At 37.7% G+C, this 24,773-nt stretch overlaps 1 protein-coding gene across 1 annotated transcript; it reads right to left on the reverse strand.

The window, feature by feature from the left end:
- On the reverse strand, positions 1-24,639 carry nudt5 (nudix hydrolase 5). Its single transcript, XM_003226134.4, has 10 exons — positions 24,457-24,639; positions 21,836-21,943; positions 15,887-15,954; positions 15,052-15,104; positions 13,137-13,244; positions 12,005-12,100; positions 10,754-10,855; positions 10,073-10,081; positions 2,530-2,583; positions 1-354 (listed from the first exon to the last, which is right to left on the reverse strand). The coding sequence occupies exons 2-10, from the start codon at positions 21,896-21,898 to the stop codon at positions 245-247; spliced, it is 663 nt and encodes a 220-aa protein (XP_003226182.1). The 5' UTR covers positions 21,899-21,943; positions 24,457-24,639; the 3' UTR covers positions 1-244.
- Between the last annotated feature and the right edge of the window lie 134 nt (positions 24,640-24,773).

Here is a 24,773-nt window from a genome sequence, read left to right on the forward strand (position 1 = left end):
GTTGGTTGAAAGACATTTATTTTTGCTTCAGGGAAGTCCAGTTAATCAGTACAGAATTAAAGAGACATTTTATCTGTTATATAATATACAGATCAATTACATTATTCCAGGCATGACTGCTAAGAACAGTTTGCTTTTTAAAGTTTACTGTATTTTATTCAAAAATATACTTGATGAGAGTTAATCGCTGAAGTTGTAATTTCTTACAGGGAAAACTTCCGAAAGAACTAAGTACGGCGCAGTCTTAGAATTTCATAAATGGCACTTGGAAGGGCTTATCTGTTGCATGTCGCAATGCCAAGGCATAAGCATATAACTTTGCATCCACAATAAGGTTCTGCTCTGCCACCAATTCTAGAGAAGAAAAAATCAATCATAGGTAACACTGCTGGGAATGCCAATTTAGTATGAATAGATCCACCTATATACCTATATTCGCCCCTTCTACACTGCCATATAAAATCCAGATTAAATGCTTTGAACTGGATTATATGGCTGTGTAGGCTCATATTATCCAGTTGAAAGTAGATACAGTAGAGTCTCGCTTATCCAACCTTTGGTATTATCAAACGCAGTCTGCCTTTTAGTAGTCAGTGTTTTTGTAGTGAATGTTTTCAATATATTGTGATGTTTTGGTGATAAATTTGTAAATACAGTAATTACTAGATAACATTACCGTGGATTGAACTTTTTCTATTGATTTGTTGTAAAACATGTTTTGGTGCTTAATTTGCAAAATCATAATGTAATTTGATGTTTAATAGGCATTTCCTTAATCCCTCCTTATTATCCAACATTTTCGTTTATTCAATGTTCTGCCGGCCCGTTTATGTTGGATAAACGGGACTCTACTGTAATATGAATTATCTGGTTTGATAGGTGTAGAAGGAGCCTGAGAAATTAATTTGTTGGTACATTTGAAAGTTCAGTGAGTTCTTTGGACAAGAATTCCTAGAATTCTTGAGTTCTGGAAGTTATCTAATTTTAAGAAGCCAATTTCAAAGTCTGGAAATAAAATGACTACCCCACAATAATTAATTTCAAAATTTATAAGGAGTGTTATTACTCACATTTTGAGAGGTACCATGCTTATTTTATTTTATATCAAATAGACAGACAGACAACTACAAATCTCCCAAGTGACCCTTGAAAAAAAGCTTCTGTAATTATGGGTTAGTGCAGGGGTCCCCAAACTAAGGCCCGGGGGCCGGATGCGGCCCTCCAAGGCCATTTACCTGGCCCCCACCCTCAGTTTTAGACTTAGGCTCGCCCAAAGTCTGAAATGACTTGAAGGCACAACAACAACAATCCTACTTGATTATCTCATTGGTCAGAAGCAGGCTCACACTTCCCACTGAAATCCTGATAAGTTTACAGTATGTTGGTTAAAACTATTTTTATTTTTAAATATTGTATTGTTCTTTCATTTACTAATATTGTAAATGAAATATTGTAAATGAACGATATGGTAATAATATAATATACTGCATATACATATAATATTGATAATAATATTATAATGTAAAACAATATAATATTTATTTATTTATTACAGTATTTCTACCCCACCCTTCTCACTCAATAGGGGACTCAGGGCGGCTAATAATAATATAATATAATAATATTGTATAATATAATAATATTAATTATATATTATATATTAAATGTAATGTTACTAATAATATTACAGTATAATAGTATAGTACAATATAGTAATATATAATGCTAATATTGTGCTATGCTAATAATATAATATATTGTATGTACATACAACTTGTAAGCTGCTCTGAGTCTCCTTCGGGATGAGAGAGGGTGGGGTATAAATGTAGTAAATACTGTAAATAAATAAATGTTGGGGGGGTTTTTTGCACTATAAATAAGACATGTGCTGTGAGCATAGGAATTTGTTCGTTTTTTTTTTCTTTTTCAAATGATAATTCGGCCCCTCAGCAATCTGAGGGACCATGAATCGGCCCTCCACTTCAAAAGTTTGAGGACCCCTGGGTTAGTGTATCCTGAAAGTATCGGTTCCTGAACCATCTCAGAAGCTGGGCTGGCTCAAGCCTTGTTAATATTTAGAAGGAAGACTTCCAACGGTGTGGTGTAGGCTATATTCAAGGGAACATAATGGCAAATTAGGGCCACGTCTACACTGACACTAATGCAACTTGGAACCAGTTTAGCTGCACTGGTGACTATATTGACAGGTCTGGAACTGATTTGTGTCTAGGTGAGTGATTACATCAACCATGGAACTTGGCCTCAAACCGCTTTGTGAGGATTCCCAACCCTTTTCTGTTCCGTTCCTTATAAAGTCCGATGAAATTCATGGGGCAAGTTGACAGGCAAACTTGAAGGCATATATTGCTGCCACTCACCCTCCTCTTTATACCAAAATGCTAAATGCATTAAACTAGTTTATAAAATTCCAGCCTATTTTTAACCTAAGCAAGCATATTATGCTCTTGTTACAATGGAGAAAACAAAGCAAAAAGTTATGGGAAGTTTTTCACCAGAGATTGTGCTTACCTTCAATTCTTTGCAATAAATCATTCTTTGGTAGTGTGACAACTTCTACAAATTCTGAGAGGGGAAAAAGGAAAGGTCAAGAGACATTCAATCATTTGTCCAATGTTCCAAAAATATTCTTCAGTTTTAAAGTAGATTTTTTTAAAAAAGCATCAAAGATTTTGAAACTCAGAAGAAAAATTGACTACTCGATGTCACATGTTTACAATAGGCCGACATGACTGTGCCTCTTGCATGCAAAATCTACAAAAAGCAATACTTTTATTGTACCAGCTAAAAAGCATAAAATACACCATGCAGACTTTCAAAGTTCCACTGGCTTTTTCATCAAGCAAAAATGCTAAAAATTATAACAGTAGAAGAAAATTGATGATGTCGGGGTCAAGGCCTACACTACATCCCAGATGTTATTTCTGTTGCTAGTTAAAATAGTCTGGAGGGATCTCAATGCCAGCAAAGAGTCTTCTATTGTGAATTCAATTGGGCTATTGTGAAAACTACTCCAGAACCATAGAAGCATCTTTCTATGTCTAACATCTTATTTGGAAGACATGTGGGGCAAATGTGCAAGTGACACCTTCTGTTCATGGAAACTATCATCAATTTGCAGAGGAGATATTTTTAGAACTCATTCTATATCATCATGCTGGAAAAGTGAAACTAAATCCAAAGTTATTCCTGTGATTGCTCAAGCATTTTTAAAAACCTTATTCCAGAAGGAAGCCTGAAAACTGTTACATGGCACTCTTTATAGTACAAGTTAAGTATTTCTTATCCAAAAGAACAAAAATCACTTTGAATCCCCCCCTGATTTTGGAGTATTTATATTTACATATATATACATAATGCGATATATGTAGAGATGGAACCCAAATCCAAACATGAAGTTCATTTCTGCTTCATAGCTCAAAGACAATTGTACACAATATTTTAAAATAGTTTTGTCCATGAAACAATGCTTGAGTAAACTGAACCATCTAAAAGAAATGATGCCACTATTTCAGCCACTAAATGTATTTTGGAATTCTGGATAAGGTATGCATAACCTGTACTGTGTGAAGTCTTATGAAAAGAAAGGTCCAAAAGCACTTGTTCCTGGCTGCAGGTTGTGGCAAAGTCAGTCTCCCTTCCCTGCTATGGGACAAAATGGGGAATCTCATGCTGCCTTGGAAAGGGGATTAGCAGCATTCCAAGCCTCTCCAATGCCAGTGTAAAGTCAAGGAAATTCCTCCATCTTTCTACTGAACCACAGATCTCTCAAATGAGGTGCTGAGAAATGGGCAGCTGGTTGTAAAACAAACAGCCCTCTGTTTCTATCCCCATTTCAGACGGAAGACAACAAACTTTACGGTTGCACAAAGTCTTAAAGCAGAGGTGGGCAAAAATTGAAGCCTCTAGATCAGCGGTCCCCAAACTAAGGCCCGGGGGCCGGATGCGGCCCATCGAAGCCATTTATCCGGCCCCCATGGCACAAGGGCAGAAGGGGGTTGGGCTAAATGACACAAGGGGTCTCTTTTTCTCTTACAACCCTTATTATTATGATTATTATTATTATTAACATTGAGGCTGGGTGGACATCTATCAGGGGCAATACTAATGGCTTTTGGTGCACAAAGGCAGAAGGAGATAGAACTAAACGGCCCAAGGGGTCTCTTCCAACCCTCTTTATTATTATGATTATGATTATGATTATGATTATTATTAACATTGAGGCTGGGTGGACATCTATCAGGGGCAATACTAATGGCTTTTGGTGCACAAAGGCAGAAGGAGATAGAACTAAACGGCCCAAGGGGTCTCTTCCAACCCTCTTTATTATTATTATTATTATTATTATTATTATTATTATTATTATTATTATTAACATTGAGGCTGGGTGGACATCTATCAGGGGCAATACTAATGGCTTTTGGTGCACAAAGGCAGAAGGGGATAGAACTAAACGGCCCAAGGGGTCTCTTCCAACCCTCTTTATTATTATTATTATTATTATTATTATTATTATTATTATTAACATTGAGGCTGGGTGGACATCTATCAGGGGCAATAGTAATGGCTTTTGGTGCACAAAGGCAGAAGGGGATAGAACTAAACGGCCCAAGGGGTCTCTTCCAACCCTCTTTATTATTATTATTATTATTATTATTATTATTAACATTGAGGCTGGGTGGACATCTATCAGGGGCAATACTAATGGCTTTTGGTGCACAAAGGCAGAAGGGGATAGAACTAAACGGCCCAAGGGGTCTCTTCCAACCCTCTTTATTATTATTATTATTATTATTATTATTATTATTATTATTATTATTATTAACATTGAGGCTGGGTGGACATCTATCAGGGGCAATACTAATGGCTTTTGGTGCACAAAGGCAGAAGGGGATGGAACTAAACGGCCCAAGGGGTCTCTTCCAACCCTCTTTATTATTATTATTATTATTATTATTATTATTATTATTATTATGATTATTAACATTGAGGCTGGGTGGACATCTATCAGGGGCAATACTAATGGCTTTTGGTGCACAAAGGCAGAAGGGGATAGAACTAAACGGCCCAAGGGGTCTCTTCCAACCCTCTTTATTATTATTATTATTATTAATATTATTATTAACATTGAGGCTGGGTGGACATCTATCAGGGGCAATACTAATGGCTTTTGGTGCACAAAGGCAGAAGGGGATAGAACTAAACGGCCCAAGGGGTCTCTTCCAACCCTCTTTATTATTATTATTATTATTAACATTGAGGCTGGGTGGACATCTATCAGGGGCAATACTAATGGCTTTTGGTGCACAAAGGCAGAAGGGGATAGAACTAAACGGCCCAAGGGGTCTCTTCCAACCCTCTTTATTATTATTATTATTATTATTATTATTATTATTATTATTATTATTATTATTAACATTGAGGCTGGGTGGACATCTATCAGGGGCAATACTAATGGCTTTTGGTGCACAAAGGCAGAAGGGGATAGAACTAAACGGCCCAAGGGGTCTCTTCCAACCCTCTTTATTATTATGATGATTATTATTATTATGATTATTATTAACATTGAGGCTGGGTGGACATCTGTCAGAGGCAATACTAATGGCTTTTGGTGCACAAAGGCAGAAGGGGATAGGACTAAATGGCCCAAGGGGTCTCTTCCAACCCTCTTTATTATTATTATTATTATTATTATTATTATTATTATTATTTTTAACATTGAGGCTGGGTGGACATCTGTCAGAGGCAATACTAATGGCTTTTGGTGCACAAAAGAAAGGGGATAGGACTAAATGGCCCAAGGGGTCTCTTCCAACCCTCTTTATTATTATTATTATTATTATTATTAATTATTATTAGTATTATTAACATTGAGGTTGGGTGGCCATCTGTCAGGGATGCTTTGCTTGTGCTTTCGGTGCACAAAGGCAGAAGGGGATTAAACTCAATGGCCCAAAGGGTCTCTTCCAACCCTCTTTTTTATTATTATTATTATTATTGTTGTTGTTATTATTTATTTATTTATTTATTTATTTATTTATTTATTGCTCGGTGGCCAACTATAGTCCGGCCCTCCAACGGTCCGAAGGATCGTGAACTGGCCCCCTGTTTAAAAAGTTTGGGGACCCCTGCTCTAGATTCTACTTTTGTTACTATTGAAAACCCACTACTACTAATCTCACTCAAGTCCAAAACAACACAGCAGCCCCCTCCAACTCATGTGAAAATAACCTGATTCCATCAATACAAGTAACCTGGAAGTCCCTGAACCAAGTGGGCAGATCAGAAGACAACCTGGTAAAATGACACTACCTAGAAGAGTCATCCACCTTGTGCGACTGTGGAGCTAAACAAACAACTCCATATCTATATGCTTGTCCACTATGCCCTGCCTCATGCACAGAGGAAGAATTGTTTAAAGCTACAATGTTGCCAGTTTTTGGTCTAAAATTATTTAACCGCTTGTGTTCCCTCGATTTTTATCAGTTTTATACTCATTTGTGCAATGTTTTTGACACAAAATAAATAAATCAATACAAGCACCCCAGAATTTGTGCTAGCACCCAATCTCCATTTTCTGTTGAAAGTAGCAATAAGAAATGACCTAACCTCACTTCCCATTGTTATTTTGAGAGAGAATACAGAAGAAAATGTATGGATTTGGGTTTGCTGTGGGGTGTAGTGGGCATAGGGGTTCTGGACAAAAAAAAAAACACACCCCTGGCCTCACACAGTTGCCCAAACTTGCATTACTGGTATTCTAGGGTGCATGCAAAGCTCAATGTGATCTCACACTGGGAAGTAGTAGTCAACAATGACTACTAAGGTCAGCCTAGGATCATGGTAGCAGCAGAGGCGTTAACCATGACAATGCTGACAAAGATCCTCTCCTTACTAAAATTCTTTTGATCAATCCATATATCCTCCCAGAATTACACCAGCAGACACCAATAGCACATGACATTTTTCCCCTTCATTACATCCTCCACTCCTAACATCCAGCAATCTGTGGGTTTTTCTCTCCTTCTGCAGTAATTATGAAAGTGCAGAGAAGAACCGGGTGGGGGAGAAAATAATCATCATCCCAGATCAACTAACAGAAGTCAGTAAAATGGGTCTAATCCAAAGGGTTTGTTTACAATTTCCTATTTTTTATGAAAGGGAATTAAGAGAATGATTAGAATAGAATAGAATAGCTTTATTGCACAACAAAATTAAATGCCTTCCTCAGCACACACCACAAAACAACACACCCATCCTTCCACACCCCAAACACCTCTGCACAGCCCCCAATGCCACATCAATGTGTAACCATGGAGTTCAACATAGCCACAGCTCTAGGATAAAAGCTATCTCTCAGACAGTTTGTTAGCCTGTACCATCTGCCAGATGGCAATAATTCACAAAAAGAACATCCTGGGTGAGATGGATCCCCAAGAATGCTCTGAACTTTCTTAAGGCTGCGGGACCTATAAAGTTCTTCCAAAGAGGGGAGTTCAACCAATGATTCTCTGTGCAATAGTAGTGACCCTTCGGAGAGCCTTCCCATCTGCCACTGTGCAGTTACCAAACCAGGCACAGATGCAGTAAGTTAGGACATCTTCCACAGCACAGTGGTAGAAAGTCACCAACAGTTTTTCATTCAGTTGCTTAGCTGTCTTCGGTAGTACAGTTTCTGCTGGGCCATCTTAACCAACCAACCAAAAATGAGAATATATTTTGTATTCCTTTCCTGAACACCATCTTTGAAGGGAAGAAGCTCTCTAGAACAGTGGTTCCCAATCTTTGTTCCTCCAAGTGTTTTGGACTTCAGCCCCACAATTATTAACAGCTGGTAAACTGGCTGAGATTTCTGGAAGTCCAAAACAAAACAACTGAAGGAGCAACGGTGGGAACCATTGCTCTAGAACAGGCGTAGACAAACTTCAGCCTTCCAGGTGTTTTGGATTTCAATTCCCAGAAATCCCAGCCAGTTTATGAAGTGTTAGGAATTGTGGAAGTTATTCGTCCTAGTATTGAGAAGTTTTTATATTTCCATTTCTCCAAATCTCTTTTTATTTTTAGCCAAAGTTGCTCATAGTTGTTTTTTAGCAGTTTTGCATTACTCGGTGTTAATGTCACCCCTAGCTATTATTAAAATGTCAATCCTGCCACAAATACTGTTTCTTTACCAGACAATTCCAATAATTAGAAATAACTTCCTTTTTAAAAAATGGAATAGGGAAATCACAAAATTTATATGGCAAAACAAAAAACCAAGAATTAGGCTAAAAATATTGACAGATGACAAAAAAGGGGAGGGCTAGGCCTACCTGACTTTCAAACATATTACGAAGCCTGTACCCTGTCTTGGGTCAAGGAATGGGCCACACTAAAGAATGTAAAACTACTGGAATTAGAGGGCCATGACCTGCGCTCAGGATGGCACAATTATTTATGGTACAACAAAAGGAAAACAGAGAAAAATTTCGGTAATCATTATATTCGAGCATCTCTGATAAGGGTGTGGGAAAAATATAAAGACAGACTGTACGCAAGAACTCCATGTTGGATATCCCCAATAGAAGCCAAACACAAAAGAGAATTAGCGACAGAAAATTGGCTAACATACAAACAAATTTTGAGAAAATCAAAAAACCAAAACTTTAATATAAAGACACATGATGAACTTAAAAAAGAATTTCCAAAAATAACATGGTTTCAATACTATCAAATAAAACAGTGCTATAAAGAGGATACAGAAAAGGGATTTTCACAAAATCAAGGCCCTTGGGAAACTATAATGCAAAAAGGAAAAAAAATTATTAGGATATTATACCAGATGTTATTAGAATGGTCAACAGAGGAGGAACAAATTAAACACTGTCAGGTAAAGTGGGCCCAAGATATAGGCCACAGCATAAACATAAACCAGTGGGAGGAAATCTGGAATAAAAAAATAAAATACACCATAGCCACAGAAATCCAAGAAAATTGGTATAAGATGTTTTTTAGATGGTACCTCACCCCTGTCAAACTAGAAAATTTTAACAAACACAATACGAATAAATGCTGGAAATGTAACAAAGAAGTAGGAACCTTCTTACACCAATGGTGGAAATGTAAGAAAATCAAAGAATACTGGAAAAAAGTCCACAAGGCATCACAATCAATACTAGGACTCAAGTTCCCTCTATCACCAGAGACTTATCTATTAGGAATATCAAATGTAAAAACAAACAAGAATCAAGACAAATTACTATTTCTTATTGGAACCGCAGCAAGACTAGTTGTAGCCAGAATATGGAAGCAAAAGGAGGTACCGTCCATCAACGATTGGGTTCTAAAATTGTTTGATATAATACAAATGGATATGTTAACTCAAAGACTAAGAGAAGTCAAAGAAAAAACAGACTGGCTGGGCTTCAGAGACTTCATTCAGAAAGAAGGATATAATTTAACAATAGACTTATTTGGTATGTGATATACACCAAAACTACAAGACTGTTAATACCTGAGATGAAAACAGACTACAAGATTTTGAAACCCTCAAGAGGTCAAGGGGAAGTCATCCACATTTTTTTGTTTTTTTTATTTTTATTATTTTTTCTCTCTTTTTTAATTTTTTTTTACACTTATTTTTTTCAGTTTATTATTTATTTATCTTTCCTTTGCCGGTGTTATCTTCTTTTGCTTTTTTGGTCTCTGGTCTCTACTTTCACCCCACTGTCTACACACAACTGTTTTCCTCGCTTTCACTGTAATAATAGATAAAAGCACAATAAAAACTATTATTAAAAAAAAAAGGAAAAAAAAAGGAATTGTGGAAGTTGAAGTCCAAAATACCTGGGGGGCTGAAGTTTACCCATGTCTGCTCTAGAAGAAACTGGACAAGACTGCTTATTTTTAAGCATTTCCAGACCACCTCCCCTCTCAGTATTTCAATGCAAACTCCTGAAACTCAGGTGACACACAAAAATAAATACACCAGGTTTTTAGTGAGACACACACCATCTGAAGATCTAGTATACTTATCTGTGATCCCAGCCATAGTGAATTTACCCAGATAACATACCTCCTTCCTCTGTATGAAAGAAACAATAGAAGAAACACAACAGAAGTTAAATATGTCACTCTTTGAACTACAGTACTGGTATTAAATTTCATTCTGGAGTATAATTTCAGCAATATTCCTGAAAACACCAACCTTTGAGATGTTGCATCCATGAAATAATTTTGCTTTATCCCATATTTAAGACTTTTTTTAAAGGCTCCATTTTGAACTTTGGTGCAGGAAGCTACTAGGCAATTCCAGCCCTAATCTTTTATTTCATTTATTAACATTTGTGTCTGTAATGCTACCTGAGATAGCCGAATTCTTCCGAATATTCAAGTTCAGTTTATAAGGGATGCGGATCAGTTGCTTAGCAAGCTTAGTGAAGATCATCATGACATATCAAAATGAATGGTTCACACGATGATTTGCTATATCTAGGGATATTTTAATATACTTGGCAACTGTAGAAACATGATACACTACACACATTTCCCTTATAATCTAAAAAGTAGATGAAAGCGCACTACCAGCTCATTTTATATCCTGGTTTCATTTTTTATCTATATCAACAATTTCATAAAGAAGAATTACACGTTGACCCTACCAAACCACATACATATCAAAACCAATAAAATAAAAATTCATTGGATCCTAATAAAATGTTGAGCCTACTAGCATTCTTTCAAGCAACAGACTCACCAGGTTTTTGCCTGGGCTTCAAATTGAGGGTACTATCTCCATTAATGGTGACTGTTGCAATGTGTGCTGAGCAGTTTGTCAAGCCAGGATCCAGACACAGAGCTAGGAGAAAGCATCATCATGGTTCAATTATTTCCTGAAGCAAGAAACCTGGTACCTGAAGACACATTTAAACCAAAGACCCCCCCCCCCCCGCCCCCATTTCACTCCCTGCATATATTAATGCACGACTTCATACCAGCATTTATGGTTACATTTATATACGACCTTTCCTACCTGGGAGTTTAACATGTTACTAAATACTTCAACATAAAACAATCTCATCCAGTTTCAGGAGAAAAAAAGTCTTGAATGGGAGACCAATAAGAGATTCCAGGGACAGTTAGGAAAGACTCCTGCCCTAATTCCACAGTGAATGGGAGAAAAAATGAATTTCCCAGCAGCAATATATTGTTGTGAACGATGTTGTTCCCAAGTTGTGGTATTCCTTCCCATGGGAAGCTTGACTATATTCACCTCCAAATCTGCTTTCATGGGTAGGAAAATACCCTTTTATTTAATTAGACGTTGGATGATTAATTGGTTCCAGATCTGTCTTTTCTATGCAGAAACACGCTGTTTTGATATATTTTAAATGATTTTATACCTTTAAAATGTTGTTTTAATATAATAACTTGTTTAATGCTGTTTCGACTTTTTAAAAATCAAGATTTCAGTTTGACCTTGTTTTAACTTTGTTGTAAATCACCTTTAGTCATGTTGGGAGAAAGGAAGGTGATAAATAAAATACATTTTAAAAATCTGCTACAGTTTGTTTACTGATGTGGATGAATATAAATGCCTGCATTTTTAGATGCTCCTTGGGATCCTGGTTGAGGAAATACCGTGATGAACAAATGAACTTCACCATTCACCATTACACATCAATGCAAGCCCCATAGGGTCAAAAATATATCATAAATGGTGATACAAATGTCAAATTAGCTGATGTACAGATACGATGATACATCAAAATGTATGTCCAACATTTGTAAGCCTTCCTGCATGCATGAAAGAAAATCAGTACTCAGACAACAGAGATATTTTACAGTATGTATGTGCACACATACAATCCAAGTCTTGTATGTGCTTCACATTTGGCATTTCCACCAGAAAGTAATGTATATGAACCAGCTCAACATTACAAAGTGCTCTATAAAAAGGAGGAAAGGATTTTCCAGGCAACTAGTGAACACAAAAGACCAAAATTACCCGGAGAGCATTCAAGGATGTCTCCTTTGTATCCTGTTTCTTCTTCCAGTTCACGCAAAGCAGCAGTTTCTGGAGTTTCATTGTGGTCAATTAGACCTGCAAAGCAAAACAGTGTATTTGAACGGCAGTTATCTGTAACGAAAGCATTTAGGGAAGTGAGGTCAGCAGCATGGGATTTGAAAGATAAGAACTCGATGCGAAGTGCTCTAATTACTAAAAAACATCATTTCTATGTATAAAGAACCAGGCTCCTATACTGTCATTACAAGCTGAATACCTCTTATCCAAAATGTTTGGGACCATATTTTTATTTCAAGATTTAGAATATCTGTGTTGCATATACGATAGTAAATGAGGGATGAGGAAAAAAGGAGGCAAGTCATACTTTTGCTGATTTTTTTCCTGAAGTAGTTGTGCCACACCCGAGGTGCGTATAGGTTTTTCTGCCTCATGTACTAAAATACCATGGGCATTTTAAGGTACTATGTTATACATGGACATAAACAGAGAACAAACAGAATGATTCTCTGATTCAGGCATAATTTAAACTTAAAATGAATAGGATGTTGGCACTAAAGACATCACACAATGGGAGGAAGCAAGAGAAGGAGAACTCAGCTGCACTGCTCATTCCTAGTTTAATAAACCATGGCTTAAGAGGCCCTGAATGATAGTTTGAATCAGGTCATATCAGCTGATCACTTGGGCTGGATGTTGTTCTTTTAATAGCCAAATAACTAGGGGAGTGTCCTACTGAATAACTCCCAGTAAAACCAATATGTTATTTCGCTAATTGATCTGCATACAGTGTATACTCCTTTGTACTAGGCTTGTTCTGTGAAATTCTCTAGAGCAGTTCTCAACCTGGGGTCCCCAGATGTTTTTGGCCTTCAATTCCCAGAAATCCTAACAGCTGGTAAACTGCCTGGGATTTCTGGGAGTTGTAGGCCAAAAGCATCAGGGGACCCCAGATTGAGAACCACTGCTCTAGAGCAATCCATGTATATTTATAATATCTTGTCATTGAATACAGAACAAGACTTTTGATCTGTTTTTGCGTGCAATCCACTGCAGACAGCAGCAAGGGGCACATGTGAAAACGAACCAAGCAAAAACAAAAGGAAGTACGTACCTGCAGGGAACTCCAGGCAATAGGCTCCCAGGGGAGGCCTAAACTGTTTCACTAAGACAACACAGTCATAATGAAGAGTCCTTTGCAACACAGGAATAACAGCAACACCTGCCAATGTAGAGAAGACATTTGCAAAAAGGCAGCTGAAAGACTGCATTCGAAATGCATAAAGCTCAGTTACACATTTTTAACAGATGTCAACTTACTAGTCACTGTCCCCACTTTAAAAAAATACATTTTGATCCCACTCTTCCTTATTATGTCTTAGAAGATTCCCCACTTTGAGATAAATACAGTCACTGGTACATATTTTTGAATGGTCTTATCAGGAGGAGAAAAGGCGGAGGCTTGGTTTCTCCTGATAATACCACTTAAAAGTATGTACTAGTGATGTATTTATCTGAAAGCAGGGAACCTTCTAAGACATCCTGAGGAAGGAGATGTCTTAGAAGGAGAAAACAAGCTTCTACCTTTACTCCTCTTGATTTGTATTTACTATAATACTTCCACAATTCTTTCCTAAATATGAAAGCCTGATAAGAACCTTGTGAAAGAGTGATCAAGAAAGATACAGAAGAATTTGAACTGGATCTCTACAATCTCAATCCAGTATTTTAACTATCATAATATACTGGTTCTCTGTTCAGAGGAAGTCATGTACAACTTTCTACTTTCAAGGACCATTTTCTGGATTACCTCAGAAACTTTGAGTGTGGCCAAGAGTTCAGGTCATACTCTTTGTTCCCATAAAAATCTGTGTAAGTACAGAACTCCCATGGAATTTTGAGGATTTCTAGTTTACAAAGGGTCATCTTGAATTCTCTGCAAGGGAGTTCTAATGCTGCACACACAAAAAAGCACCTGAATTTTGTAGAATACAACCACAGCAATTAAAGTTTAAGCATGTGTGCTATTTAATCACGGTATCTTTGAGGAACCTGTGGGGGAAGATCCTGCAAAATGCCATGCTCCCTCAGAACAAAACAGTGCTAGTTTAGAAATCCCAAGTGAAAATCTGTTAATCCCCTTCTACACCGCCATATAAGCCAGATTATCAAAGCAGTTAATCCAGATTTTATGGCAGTGTAGAGGGGACCTTGAAGTCAATGTTAAGAGAACTACTGTGACATCCTAACTTTACATAATCAAGTAAGTATGAGTACTTTGCTACGATGCCATGTCTCTTTCTTTTCAGGCCCTGATCACGAAAGTGTGTGTGTGTGTTGGGGGGGGGGGGTGAGAAGATGCAAATGTCAATGTTTGCATCAATAAAATATCTGGGGGCCAAAGGATTTATATGGAACATTTTTACCTCACTCAGTTCCAAAGGTTCTCAAAGCAATTTTTAAAAATCAGTTAATAAGAACCCTTGCTTTTTTATTTAAAGTCTAGAAGGCACAATACAAAAAGGGATGGGGAAGGGAGAGGAAACTCAGGCACTAGTTCTTAAAGGTAATACGTAGTTCTAAAAATGACCAGCAGCAATAAAATCAGTTCCAACAGAAGAGGAAAAAAGTCTAGCAGACTTCCAACAGAGAAGATGGGAAAGGTCTTACTTGCCTTCCCTCTCTTACTGATGGCCAATTTTAGAACTATTACCTAGCTGATGAAGGGAAGAGCTTGACAGACAGGGGTCCTCTGCAGAGCTGTGCTGATAAATGGTATTGCTAGGTCTTATTAACCTTTGTAGTTATTATATGATATGGAAACATACTATCATCATTTAAGTAATTAGAAAATGTGCACGTTACAGTAAACACTGAAGTACACAGACCATCCCAGACTGCTCTGTTGCAGAACTTTCTAATATATGTCCCAGGTTTTTAAAGAGAGTTTTATTTAAGAAATGTAATATTTACTGATGACTGAGGTTTGTTTGTTGGTTTTTATGCTAATGAACCAGTAATTAGCTTACCATCAGCAGAGATGCTCTCTCTTCTGGTAGTACGTTTCACAGTTTCCCATACTCTATGAAAATTGAGGAAATGGAAAGAAGAGAAATGTTAGATGAAGTGCAGACATTCCATAACTGAGATGCTCATGAGACACTTCCTGACTTTTCTGAAATAATTTCTCCTTCATAACACAAAGTATCTTATATACCAAGTATAAAGCTCTCACAAGAGTGACTGCATTATAAAGAAATACACATCACATTCTAATTTCATCCTAAATTCAGCAGCAAATTCAAAACCTTACAATCTTTATATATTATTCAATTTAGACAAACATGTAGGACTTAAGTCCCTTCTCCATTCCCAGTTTTGCCTTCATTAGTCAAGACAAAAGCCCTCTTCTCTGACCATTATAGATCTTACACACCAATTTCTCGAATTTCCAAGATTCATCCTAGAAAGCAGGAAAAAGATAAGAAAAAACATGCTTTTCTGATCATTATATCTCCATTTTTAAACAGAAACACATAAGCCTTTTGCCTATAGAAATAACTGCTTGCATAGTTAGGAAATATTTCATTTTTCTACTGAGCTCTTTTGGTAGCTAGTTGCTTTTGGCAGTAACAAGCTATTGCGTTTCACTACCATCCTACATGAACTGAGAACATATCCTAGAACACAGCCCACAATTTCTTGTGGTTGTGTACAGCAGGGGAAAATGGACAGCCAAAAAGTGGTGAAAAGGAAATCTAGCCGTTATCCCAGGGTTCCCCAGAATACAGTTTGAAATCTACTGGTTCACAAAACAGATTATTTAATAGGTCATGAAATGATGCATATGAAATGAGGGCTTACCTTGTTTTACCAGTGGGATCAAGGTAAGTAGTCTGATTGAGCTTCACCCATTTTCTCTCTGTAATCGTCTTTTTAAAAGTGAAAAATCAATTAAATATAAAAAGCTATGCCTGTAAAATGCTGATCATGAGCAGACACAATCCCTGCCCTTCCAAAAAAGCCCCACCCACATTACTATTAGCATTATTGTAGGCAGTGTGAAAAACAGAAGCCATCAGTTGTAAGAAGTTTAACTTAGAAAGGCTCTGCTCGATCAAAGTGAAGTCCTACCTAGTCCAGCAGTTTGTTCATAAACTGGGCAATGAGTTGGCTATGAAAAGTATTATGCAGATTGTGAATGTTGCAACATCCAGCCGCACGTGCTCTGCAGAGGCATACTGTTTCAGATATTGGAGATCCACCATAATTAATCAAATGGTGGCAGATTTTATCCATGGATGCATAAGGACAATGGTTTTACCCTTACCCAAATGGGAAGGCATCAACTATTTCTGCATCACAAAATGAAACAACTAATTGTCAAGAAAGCTGACATGTTGAAGCTCTGAATAAAAAGCACCTGCGAAAAAAACATTGTGTGGTCTTGCTTTTGTGAGACGAGGATGGGGGAACTTATTGATTTTAGGTTTTCCTTGATAGTAGATGAATGTTTAAAGGAAAGGTGTAACCAAAATTAACTAATAAAGGTTATTGTCATCATGCAGTTTATGTGTATGAGTGTTAGTTTTAGTTTATAGGTATATGCCTTTGGCTATTTTTGCTTTTTGTCTTTGTTATTTTTGTTATTGTTGTGGTAGATTTAAACATATGCAGTGTTCAAAAAAAATACTTCAAAGAGGAATTTTAGCAAACATAACTTTAAAAAAGTATGACATTGAACTTACAACATTTAGAACAAACATGTTAAAAGGTTATCGCTAGTGGAGTTTGTTTTACAGCTCCGTTTTTTATGGGCAGCACTAAACTTTTGCTTGCAGATATGTGAAGAGGGAAAGTGTGGGAAGTTCGTACAATGTGAACTAGATACAGAATCACTCAATAAGAAATGGGCTTTTTTTCTTCCAAACAAGCTGTGCCAAGTAAATAAGGAATAGTATGAAATTATTTTAATTCCCTTGGTGACAAAACTGAAATGCTCCATCTGTTTGACCTAAATGAATTGGAAGAAACTTCACTTATTCTATATTCATATACGAACCAACCCAATTTAAACTTCCCACAATAAAATGTGGACAAGAACATACCCATCCTTCAGACTGTGGACTTTTCTGATTTTTTTTAGTGCAGTTTTAGCTCCGAGATAACGTTTGGCATCTTGTTAGTGACTTATACATAATGTAAGTGCATCTTACATATGCCTAAGTCTTTTTCTGGATAGGGTGCAGAGGGGCCATTCTCTTGCCCATGCACTGAAATTACATGCGCTGAAAGATCTTCATCTATGTATGTTACAAAAATCTGCTTTCTAACTGCAGTTAGGGAAAACTATTACAGAAAATTTGGCAGAACACCTTATATTTAAAAACGTGTTGCATGAATATGAATGTTAATATTTATGTATCAAAAAAGTGCAGGAACAGGATAGTTATAACTAAATATGAGGAAATGATATGGTTTGTCCACCGATAAACCTAAATCTCAGCAGGCTCCTAAGATGTAACATGCCTAATTATTACTAATATAGTTGTTTCATGATTCAGCTTTGATAAGCAAATACGTTGTGTCTGTTCTTTCATGCCTGACTGCTGAGTTTTCAAGGCCGGCTGGCAGATGTGACAAAGAGCAGTGGACTAGATGGACTTTCATACTGATTTAACAAAGCTTTCCTTACATTTCTGCCGGAACAGAAGAGCTTAATTTGTAACTGACTGAAATAGACTGAAATAGTAGAATAAAAGTGAGAAACACAGTGGGAAACACGGTTGGAACCAGTGTTAGTTGGGAGGAGGCAGAGGGAAAGAAACAACCAATATGTGCCTTTGATGTTGATAGACAGGAAAGCTGGTGGAAAAGGGAATCCTACACACTAATCCTTTTCCTAAAAGTTGTGTTCCCTAAATAAACCCTTGTGTTATGTCAACTTCATTTATTTATTTCTATAATTTGCACCCCAGATTTCCACTAAAAGACACTCAACGGTGATTGCTAATAATCCACAGGAAAAAAAATATTTCCTGTTTTACAATACAGTAGTCCACATACCACAGGCCTACATGAATGGAAAAGGTCTTCCCTGCTAGGAACTCAATGGAAAGGGTGAGAACCATGTCTCCCACAGCAGAGAGTTTCAGAGTTCAAACAGGCACTGAAAAGTGTAGTTGCTCCCCAAACAATACATGTCTCCTAATCTGGGTGGATTTCAGAGCAACAAATTTCACTCCACAATACTTATTTGCACAGTAGTTTATTTCAGGAACGATTCCTGAATAGGTCTGTAAATGGTGGCAGTGGTTATACTTTGGATCAGAGTATGTGACCAGCCACCAGACTGGGATGCTATATGCCTACTTACTGTGGCTTCTCAATGACCCCTACAGAGCAGAATCTTGAATGAGACCCCAGGAAATGTCACACACATGCATTATGATTGACAGTGCAAACCTGGCCAGATAATAGAAGACGATCACATAGCCAGAGCCATCATTTGTGACTTTAGGAAGAGAATTCCCGGCTACAAAGAGAGAGAGAGAGAAAAACAAAAACACAGCAAGTAGCAATAGCAGAAATTAGTGTGAGAGGAAAAGCAAGTAAGTGGGATTTTAAGGCCCTAACCCCATGCACTCTTGCTTGGGAGCAACTCCGACTGATCACAGTAGGGCCTGCTTCCAAGTAGGTATCCACAGGATTGTAAAGTGGCTTTGGGCACATCAGTATGTAAGAAGTGAAAATGAGAGGCATATTAGTATTGCAGTGAAAAAAGAGCAAGACCTGTTTTATTTATTGAAATATTTTTGAATTACAATCTTTATATTGTTAAACTTTTTCTTCAGGCAAGCAGGTGATGGCAGGGCTGTAGCCAAGGGGGAGGGCGTTAGGGGTTCAACCCCGCTCCCCAAAAAATTTCAGGTTAAAAAAAAACTGATTTATTCATGAATTTTAACTGATTAACCAAATGCCCATGAGTGTCCACTGAAGGTTATCGATGGAGCCTGATTTCTAAATTATTTTGCATTATGGACCTACTCTTCATGATTCGCTAAAAAAAGTTTCTAAGCACCCCCAATTTTTTTTCTGGCTACGGCACTGGGTGATGGGCAGACCCAAAGCAGAATCAAGACTCTGAGAAATTAGGATGTGTTTGAAATTGTTTTAGAATAACTTTTTTTCCTTTTTATTTATTCAAATAGACATACATTTGTAAGTGTTTGTTGCAAACAATGCAATACTTTCCAGCTAGCTATTTTTAACCACTAAGGAAGAACATCTCAATCAAACCCCAATTCTGCCATATCCACATACAGTAGAGTCTCAGCTTATCCAAGCTTCATTTATCCAAGGTTCTGTATTATCCAAGGCAGTCTGCCTTTTAGTAGTCATTGTTTTAGTAGTAAAGTTGCAATGTTTTGGTGCTAAATTCGTAAATAGTCATTACTACATAACATTACTGTGTATTGAACTGCTTTTTCTGTCAATTTTTTTTGTAAAACATGATGTTTTAGTGCTTAATTTGTAAAATCATAATGTAATTTTATGTTTAATAGGCTTTTTTCTTAATCCTTCCTTATTATCCAAGATTTTCGCTTATCCAATATTCTGCCGGCCCGTTTATCCTGGATAAGTGAGACTCTACTGTACAATACATATAAATTTTCCAACTTAAACATAGCCAGGTATTTGTGGATGATCTTTTTTTAAAAATAAGTGTTTGCCACATCAGAGTATACCAGTGAAGATTGAGCAACTACATATTTGGAATGTCACATGGCCGGTATAAAGAACTAGAACTAGATTGTGACCCCCACGTAGTGTTGTGACACCAATAGCAAATCATTACCCCAACTAGTTACAGAAGATTTCTCAGAACAGTCAAAGGACAACTGGTTCATTTGAGGAAACTGACTGGTAAACTAGACATAATGTGGGCCATCAGACATACCAGAAAAGGTAGGAGGTGCAGTATGCATCCAAGTGGCCAAGGACACTCATTGAGAGGAAGTGGAATGCATGTTTAAACAACATTATAAATGGTGAACTAGCTCCTCTGAATAATACTGGAAAACTATGCACTTTATGTTTTAATTGGTTTTAGTTGATGGGATGTGTTTTATTACTATGGTTTAAGTGGAATTGAATCTTGATGGAGTTGTAAGCCGCCTACAGTCCCCTAAAAATGGTAAAGGTTTTTCCCTGACATTAAGTCTAGTCTGGCTCTGGAGGTTGGTGTTCATCTCATTTTCTAAGACAAAGAGCCGGCATCGTCTGTAGACACCTCCTAGGTCATGTGGCCGGCATGATTGCATGGAGCGCCGTTACCTTTCTGCCAGAGTGGTACCTATTGATCTACTCACATTTGCATGCTTTTGAACTGCTAGGTTGGCAGAAGCCGGGGCTAACAGCGGGAGCTCACCGCGCTCCCTGAATTCGATCCGCCAACCGTTTGGTCAGCAAGTTCAGCAGTGCATCAGTTTAACCCGCTGCACCACCCCAGTCCCCTATGGGAAGAAATAGGCAGGGTAAAAATGAAGTAAATTAATAAAAACTGCCTGCTGATGCAGCTCCATCTTGTCTAGCATACCTGGCAAAATAAATCTCTTTTCTAAGTAGTATTAAAAGACAGTGTGATTTAACAAAAAGGTGGAGGATGTTTTCAGATGTTTTGATCTTCAAGATGTTTTGACCTACGGCTTCTACCATTCTCACCCAGCATGACCATATTAAAAGTCACAGCGTGTTAAAGGCCAAACCATCTGGAGAGCTTAGGGCTTCCTATAAGGATCATTTGGCCTTCCAGGTATTGACAGATTCCAAGTGGTGAAGAATGTTGCAAGTTGCAATTCAGTAACACTTGGAGGCCCACGTGATTCCTACCCAATGCATTCTTTAGGCTTAACCAAATCTTCTCAAATTTTTTGAGAACTTCTACCTGTGAAGACACATTACATGATTTGGAATCCTTGAACTTTTTCATGTCTCTATCAGTGCATTTGAGGAAATTGATTAATATTCATGAATTTCAAAACATAAATGTCTTAAAAGATGCTGCAAGAACCCTCCCCTCTGTCTTTTCCTTTTTATTCATATGTAGAAGAAACTCTCCAATTCTGTGCACACACAAAATACCAGAAAAGCTAGAGGAGATGGAAGCTATGATAGTTTACATATTTACTCTGACATGATCTGGAATACCCGAATTCCATTAGTTTTAGAGTGATGTAAAAGGCATCCTGTGCATTGATTACTCACTGTGTTCCAAAAGACATATTCCTAACTCTGTTTGCGATTGCTGTCTTGATCCAAATTTTAGTAATACCATAGCACACATACCGGTAGATCCTAAAATGCTTCTGCCAGGACTTCGTCAATCCTTATGCTTAATTTTCCCAAAATATCGAATGACTATCACACACTTAATACATTGAACAGAAGAACTGCTTTTATCCAATCTCCCACCTTGACCAACAAAAATTATACAAAAACTAGAACAGAATCCCCGCTCAGCCATAGAAACCCACTGGATGAAATAAGGGAGTCACACACTAAGGCCAAAAATAAAAAAAAGATAGGGTCACCATAAATTGGAAACAACCTCAAGGCACACAACAATAATGCAAGGTGAAGAGAAATGATCTTGCAAAGTCATACAAAGCTGGCCTTTCTACATTTGTGCCAATGGGAATATGCCATTTGCAGAGACTTACTAAGTGATATGCTACTATGCCGGCTACCATTTGGATAGAATAAACTGTTTTGAAATAACATCCCCTTTCCCCTCCTCCCAAAAATACATACCTCTTCTTTAATTATGGATTCTTGGGTGGGCTTTGAAGCTCCAGTTGATGCTTCTCCTTCCATGTTCAGGGATGTCAGTCTTTCACCTCGAGCCCAAAGTCCACTTTTCTACAATCCAGAGTCAATATTTGCTTTGAGGCTAAAGTCAGGCCATTCATCTTTTTCATTCTTAATTTTAAAATCATCCCTGTGGCAAATGTTAACATAAAAGGTACCCCCCAAATGAGATGTATAATTCATGTGTTGACTGGATATTCACTCACCAATTACATTTTTTGGCAAAGTGTTATCTTCAGACAACATTCTACCTTCATCTCATTGGAATGTTTGGGACACAATCCAATTTAGATCAAAGGGCAATCCATGTCCCATAAAGATTAAAAATTTGGACCACAATAAATTGGTTAGTACTGTGGAAAAACAACTGCTTTAAAAAGGGGTATTTATTGTTGTAAAAACTAGGAGGGAGAGATAGATGGAAGGATTGCAGACTTCTTTCCACTCAAAGAAATTGTACAACCTGCTAAGACAATTTGGGTGAAATTTTGTTCGTTATTACACACAATTCAATCAATAGCCAACTAGAAAGTCAACACATAGCTAAATCTCACTGATTCAATGGTTCTACTTTAATCAGGCTTAACAGAAGAATTCAAAACTGTTATTAAAAATGTTTAAATGCAGATCTATGCAGATTGAATTACATACATTATTTAAAATTAAACCACACTTATATTTAAAATGTCTTTCATCAATACAGTAGAGTCTCACTTATCCAACATTTGCTTATCCAACATTCTGGATTATCCAATGCAGTTTGCCTCCCGCAAGATCCACAGCTGTTTTACTAGGCAGCGAGGATTGAACTTTTTATGGATTTAATTTCCGACAACGTTACTACTGTAAGTTCATTTTATGCAATTCTATCTTTATTTGTAGTCAATTTGTTAGTAGCCAATTTTTTTTAGTCAATGTTTTCAATGTATTGTGGTGTTTTGTGTATTGTGATGTTTTTTCATAAATACAAAAATTACTATATAACATTACTGTCTTTTGGATTGCTTTTTCTGTCAATTTGTTGTAAAACATGATGTTTTTGGTGCTTAATTTGTAAAATCATAACATAATTTAACATTTAATAGACTTTTCCTTAATCCCTCCTTATTATCCAACATTTTCGCTTATCCAACCTTCTGCTGGCCCGTTTATGTTGGATAATTGAGATTCTATTGTATCTCTTTCATTCCTTCTAAATATTATTGTCTCCTTCGATACTGAATGTTCTAACTAGGGCTGCGTAATCAATAAAATGTTCCAAAAGTTATTAAAACATTAATTTCTAAAGTTTCATTTCTAAAGTGTTTCTAAAGTATCATTAGTAAAAATGTTGTTACTATAACGAGAGTAATGAAATTTCGTTACTTTTTCATTATAGAAATTGCACAAATGGGGAAACTTCAGGGGCATCTTTCTCCCTCATTTTTACAGCTATTGGGGTGAAACTTGCTACAATGTTTTCAAGTTAGGGCAACCCACTCTTGCCAGTCTTCCTTTGCAGAAATGTGGCTTTTGTTCTCTTCTGAGGATGAGCCCCAGTAGGTTTTCATGGCCAAGCAGATACCTGAATCCTGGTCTCCAGAGCCAACGTTCAACTCTCGCACTACTGCACCACATACTGCCTCTCCATCTTTATGTTGGAGAGCCACGGTGGCGAAATGGGTTAAACCTTTGTGGCTGGACTGCTAACCTGAAGGTTGCCGGTTCGAATCTGCGAGAGTCGAACCGGCTCTAGCTTGTGGGGACATGAGAGAAGCCTCCCAGGTGTCCCCTGGGCAACAACTCTGTAGACGGCCAACTTTCTCACACCAGAAGCAACTTGCAGTATGTTCTCAAATCGCTTCTGACACAATTTTTTAAAAATGAATAAAATCTTGATGTTTCCCTATTCAGTGTTTAAGATCTTGATATCTTCCAATGAAAGGCAGTTATCCTTTTGACTTAGAATGACTTATAGAGGCCTCCAAATCACGTTATATCATAGGCTCAGGGCTGTGGCTTCCTCAGTTCAGCATATTCCTCTGCATGTAGTCTAGTACAAGATTTATTTATGTATTTATGTCATGTAAAATAAACTAAGCTACTTTTTGCACGAGGAAAGATTTGGCTTTCTAATTTTCCCCAGCCTAGGCCCTTTCCATACAGCTGTATAAAATCCATATTGAACTGCATTATATGGCAGTGTGGACTAACCCAGTTCAAAGCAGGTATTGTGCATTATTTGCCTTGATATTCTGAGTTATATGGCTGTGTGGAAGGGCCCCTAGACTCAACCCCAACCTGCTAGCAGACCCAACATCTGTGTGGCTTAAATTCAATGTGCTCCTTGCCCCCTTTCTTTTCCTTCCCATAGTTTTCTGTAACGGTGAAAACAAACAAAAACGCAAACACCCAGACGTCCACACTACACTCCTTATAGCACTTCGATAGCAGCTGAAGCGGCACGGGGTTGTTGCTATGGCTACGCGCTGCGGAACCCTGGGTGCCTCAGAATTCCCTTGGGCGAAGCGGTCACGTGTTCTTACAACCACGGGCGCCTGCTTTAGAACTCCTCTCGCGCTTACCTCAAACCTTCCAGCGAGGAAGAATCACAGCGCTTTGGGGTTCTTCCCGCTGATTGGCTGCAAGGAGCGCGCGCGGAGAGCAACGCCGCCTCAGAATCCTCACGCGCTGGAAGCTGATGGCACCTCAGTGGCAGCTGGTTCTCCGTTTAAAGTCCTCTCTCTGTGGCCAAGGCGGATCGAACTTGTGCGCACGCGCTTTTCACGTGCCTTGTTCGTAGAGGGATTCGGAGGTCTCTCTGATGCCTTCGGACGATAGAGTTAAAGAGTAGACTCACTCGAAGATACCTAACTTCTGGGTTCACTTTAGCATTCTCCTT

The sequence above is a fragment of the Anolis carolinensis genome, chromosome 5, assembly GCF_035594765.1.
Source record: "Anolis carolinensis isolate JA03-04 chromosome 5, rAnoCar3.1.pri, whole genome shotgun sequence".
NCBI lineage: Eukaryota > Metazoa > Chordata > Lepidosauria > Squamata > Dactyloidae > Anolis > Anolis carolinensis.